The sequence below is a fragment of the Physeter macrocephalus genome, chromosome 20 (genome assembly GCF_002837175.3).
Source record: "Physeter macrocephalus isolate SW-GA chromosome 20, ASM283717v5, whole genome shotgun sequence".
Classification (NCBI taxonomy): domain Eukaryota; kingdom Metazoa; phylum Chordata; class Mammalia; order Artiodactyla; family Physeteridae; genus Physeter; species Physeter macrocephalus.
Genome location: NC_041233.1, coordinates 62,289,882 through 62,295,037, shown reverse-complemented (window position 1 = coordinate 62,295,037; position 5,156 = coordinate 62,289,882). Strand labels below are relative to the sequence as shown.

The window sequence follows — 5,156 nt, the reverse complement described above, 5'->3', positions numbered from 1 at the left end:
CCACGGCATGTGGGATCCTCCCGGACCGGGGCACGAACCCGTGTCCCCTGCATCGTCAGGAGGACCCTCAACCACTGCGCCACCAGGGAAGCCCAAGAAGTAAGTTTTGAACAGATCCTTGAAGGAGGCCTGTGCAGCGGTTAAGGAGACGGGTAGCCTGAGAGCACAGGTCCTCAGATTTCTGCCTGTCTTGGGGTGACCGTGGTCCTTCATTCCCTTGAACTTGGAGCAAACCTAAGGTCATGGAGTTCCAGTTTGCTTGCTGTGAAAGAAGTGATCAGAATCTGCTCATCGAAGCTGTGCCTTCAGTAAAGCAAGCCCTGTGCTAGCAGAGTAGAACTTGGAAGGATTCAGCACTTCTTGGCATCTTACTGCCTTGGAATTCGAGGTTAGACTGTTCTGTGCTCACTGTGGCTAGAACTGATCCCTTGGCCTTCAGAGAAAATCCAGGAAATTGATGTCACCATTTTTCTTCTGAGTTGGAAACAGCAGGACTGGGCCGAATGTTCTAGGTTATGAGTATGAGGAGAGAAATATGAACCTCAGCAGAAAACAAAGCAGAGCTATTAGGTTCTTTTCATTATGTAAGGAGAGCAAATAAGGGCTGAGACCATCCATGGCTGGAAACACACTGCTCTGTTGTATCTTCCCAAGTGTCGCGGCACTCTGGTGCTTCACTTAACGCCGCGGAGCCAGGTCGTGAGTTTCAGTGGATCCCAGACCACCAGGCCTCATCTGTATGTATGTTCTCTTTTGGCATCAGGCAGAATCCTGGGCTCCTAGTAAATGGTTCATAGGAGTTGAAATCTAAAAGAATGAGCTAAATAGTTTGGCTTCTTCTGAGTGAGGTTGAAAAGAGCAACAAGTTAAAATCAGGGAAGATTTGCCGAGAAGTGAATGAAGCTTAAGTTTCAAAGTCCCTTAATTGCATAGCCCCCTTCCCAGGGTGTGGAGATTGGAACTCATCATTTTATATCTTGTTTCTTATGAAGGGCTCCCTAAATTCTGTAAGCTTCAGGACCCCTAAGACAGAGATCCGTGCCTGTTAAAATGCTGTTGCTTAGTCCTTGTTGCTTCAGTCCAGTGGCTTTCCCAGAAATTGAGAGATCAGAAGAAATAAAGCCAAACCCACAGAGGAGAAGAAAGAGAAGGAACTAGCATTTAAGAACCCCATGCTAATTGAAGCGTAATTTGCATTTATGACCTAATTTAACCCCTCACAGCCACCTTTTTGAGAGAGAGCCTGTTGAGGTTCAGAGAGGCTAAGTTACCTGCCCCGTCTGGTACAGCTAGGAGGGCTGGGACCTGTGTCATTGACCTTCCTCTCTCCCAGCCACCTGCTCAGTGGCTGCCTTGCAGGACACGTATCTGACAGCTCTGCTAGCTTTCCTGAAAGTGTGAAGCCCACCGGGATCAGAAATGCCTGGATGGGCAGGTAAGTCTTGCTGCCGGGTGAGAGGGAGAAGGTTAGGGAGGGCATCAGGCTTGAGCTGCTTAAGGGAAGGCACAGGCAAACCCTTCCCCAATCTGTGTAAGCCGGATGCTGCAACAACTCATTCAATTATGTGAAGTGCCCATTAAAGGAATTCTAAGCCCTCCCTTGGGCCATTTCAGTTCTATGAGATTGTCATTGTTTGAAACTAACCGATATTTCTTCTTTTGCCTTCAGGTGATTCTCATTTTGACAAAGCTCTATGACTATAACCTGGGGAGCATCACGGAGAGCTCGCTTTGGAGGTAGGGAAGCTGAGCTAATAATTACTGTGTTATTTAAACATGATGTTCTCAGCTGGCTGCTCACCCCCACCCCCGTTTCCTGGTGGGAAGGTTTCTGGTTCCTTGTACTCCTTCTTCCTCTGTTTGCTCTTCGTTTCCCTTAGCCATGGGTTGGGGTTCATTTCCAGGAAGGCTGGACCCTTCCTTTTTCTAGACCTCTTCTTTTGGTCACAGATCCTTTTGCTAAACTGCTTATTAGGTTGTCTTTATGCGTTTTGGTTCCCATAGTTCTCACTGATCTGTGAGCTTATTGGGGTAGAAACAAAAGAATAAGGATATCTTTGCAGAGGGGATCAATGTAACCTCTAGGTATACAGAACCCAGGCAGGCTACCAGGGCAACATCCTTTCACAGCTTCCCTTTCGTGGTTCTTGCAGCACAAAGGGGCACACACACACTTATACGCTTGCCTTTATTTCTGGGCTTCACACTACTGCATCACACATATAGAGTGGGAATTAGTACTTTTTCAAATGAATGAACAAATTCTTCAAGGGCAGACTAACTTATTGGATTTACCACGAAAGAAGGTCCTCAAATGCCCAGGCAGTTATTCTCTCCTCCTTTTTCCTTGGAAACTATACATTCTGTTATGTCGTTTTGTTTCTTAAAAAAATATTGATTTATCTCACTCCTGATTGGCTCTTCTCCACCAGCCTGTGTCATGGGCCCATGCCCGAACCAATCCCTGAAGTCCGGGAGAGCACCTCCTCTAATTGGTCAGGCCTGGATCACATGATGATCCCTGACCTGGGAGAGGATGGAGACAAACTCTGGAGATGGTATTCACACACGTACACGCACGCACACACAGACTAAGTGGGAGTCGTTATACAGAAAGGTGAGAGTGGTCCGTGGGCAGACCAAAGCTAGTGAGTGTGGACCACATAAGATCAATGGGGGGGTTCCATTACCTGTCAGTTCACATGACCAGGAGAGGCTGCCTCTTGGCTTTCAGTGTCAGTGCTGAGGTCTAGGGAGAAAGACTGCAGTCACCCTGTTTGTGTCAGGTGTCCCCACCCTGGTGCAGTCAACAGTGGCTTGGGAGGGAAAGTTGATTTACATGGAAGTGATTTGGTTTCAAGGCCTGCTTCTTATTGGGGATTGCAGTGGTCATACAAGAGGAGGCTCATGGATTGGATAGACACCCCAAAGGGATCTACCAGACCTCACAAGAAGATTGTGCATTAAATTTCATTTTCACCTGATGTCTATTTTCTATTAGGCTTGACATTGTGTACAAGAAGCCCCAAATAAATTGTCCTGTGCTTTAGGAGAACCCTAGTAGACCAAAGAAAAGGCTAGATTCTGTTCTTTTGTTTGTTGTCAGGCATTTCAATTATTGAGCTCTTTCCCCGAGTAGGAGGTCAATTATGCAGAGTTTCTGTCCCAAGGAAATTTATGTAACTGATTTCAAGTGTGGGAAGTTTGGTAGGAGCCTCAAAAAGTACAGTTCTTTAATACATTAAGGGCCTGACTCCTGCTGTATTGTTTAAATTCAGTACCTATTCGTCAGCATCTCTGAGTAAGCTTATGCTTCCTTGGAAAATTTCTCTAATGTATGTGCATAAATGAAAGTAAAAGCCAGCTTTTACTGTGTAGTGCATCTGCCATGTAAAGTGTCGTCGGCATATTAGAAAATTAAAAGATGTGCGGTTCTGTCTCAGTGGGACAGAGGCAGAGCAGCCGTAACTCCCAACCTGAGTAGTCCTGGGAAGGGCGTCTTGGAGGGATGTGAGGAACAGCTTGTCCTGGATTGCTGAAGCTCACGCTCAGCATGCTTCTTTCTCTCTGATGGGGCACTGTTACTGATGCCTCCGTCTAGGAAGAATATTCTTTTCTTAAGGGAGGGGCTTAGTGAAATAAAAACGGCATCACGTTCCAGTAGTACCAGACCTCCCTTCTGAGGGAGCAAACTCCATGGGCTTAAGCCTGGGAAAGTGTGGCAAGAATGACCTGCTGACTTTTCCATCTTAGAATCAATTTCACTGGAAGATATATACATACGTATACATATATACACACACACGTATATACACATAATATACACATATATACAAGTAATATGTGTGTGTATATACCCATTTATATTTGCTTTTCTAACATACCCACAATAGTCATTTGCCATATATGTCATGTTCTACATGTCATATGTGGCAAATGATTCCTGGGGGTGTTCTGTATTATTACAACTGCCTGTTTTAATACTTTGATGGAAGAGTACATGCCTGAAAAGACAATTTAGAAAAGAGGAAAGGAGGAAAGGGAATATTTAGAATACTTCACAATTGCTTTTCAGGGCTGCATTTTTTTGAGTGGCTCATGGTGCCCATAGTTGGTCTTTAGGGAACATTTTGGGGGTGTTAATGTAGAGGTGGAGAGGGACAGTCCTGGATGGGTCAAGGATGGGGACCAGGAAGAGAGGTCTTCATGATTCTACGTCATCTTGAAGGAGACTAGACTGCTAAGTGTTGACTCATTTTCTCCTGTACCAGCTTGTACAATCTTCTCAGAAAACCTGCCTATGTCAACCTTCGGGGGCTTCTTAGGGGCACAGGCCAGGTTTTAGAGATACTCAGGGCACTCACAGCACTGAATGCAGGACTCAGCACATAGATAATGCTCAGTAAGTATCTGGTTTTGAGTAGACCAGTGAATACTACAATTTTGTCTCTACTGCATGGTCACTAACATATAACTCTCTTTCTCACTCATTTATTCAACAAAGATGAATTGATGAACTCCTCTAGGCCTTATATTGTTCTTATCTAGGGAAGGAAAGTTGGGTGAGTACATAGATCCATAGCATGTAGGTTCTGCCTTCCAGGACTTCATTGTTTAGAGAGACAAAGATCTTTGGACAGTTAAAATGAGAGAGAACTGTACTTGCCTGTAACCTGCCTTAGGTAATTGTATTGAATAAGATACTTACACAGCACCCAGAGCTGCCACATCCCAGGAGATGTTAAATCTAAATAGACAAACTGTCATACAACTGTTAAGTGTTATAATAAAGATATGAGTGTTGCTTCTTTACTTCGCTCATGTGTATATTTTCTCTTCTCAACTAGACTTTATGTCCTTAAACCCAACACCTTGCTGCTTTCATGGTAACGGCAGTGATGCTATTGCTCATGAAAATAATGGCAACAATAACAAAAATTAACTTTGATCGAGCACTCAAGATGTGTCAGGCATGGGCTCAGTGCTTGACGTGCATTATTGCATCCTCCCAATACTTTTTTTTTTTTTTTTTTTTTTTTTTGCGGTACGCAGGCCTCTCACTGTTGTGGCCTCTCCCGTTGCGGAGCACAGGCTCCGGACGCGCAGGCTCAGCGGCCATGGCTCACGGGCCCAGCCGCTCCGCGGCATGTGGGATC

General features: G+C 45.1%; 1 protein-coding gene across 4 annotated transcripts in view; it reads left to right on the top strand.

The window, feature by feature from the left end:
* Positions 1–5,156, top strand: part of SORCS1 (sortilin related VPS10 domain containing receptor 1) — a 587,212-nt gene that overhangs the window by 191,050 nt on the left and 391,006 nt on the right. For all 4 annotated transcript variants that reach the window (XM_055081262.1, XM_024121364.1, XM_024121365.1 and 1 more), the window contains exon 2: positions 1,670–1,737. In XM_055081262.1, the coding sequence (XP_054937237.1) occupies positions 1,670–1,737 (68 nt within the window). The remainder of the gene's footprint in view (positions 1–1,669; positions 1,738–5,156) is intronic.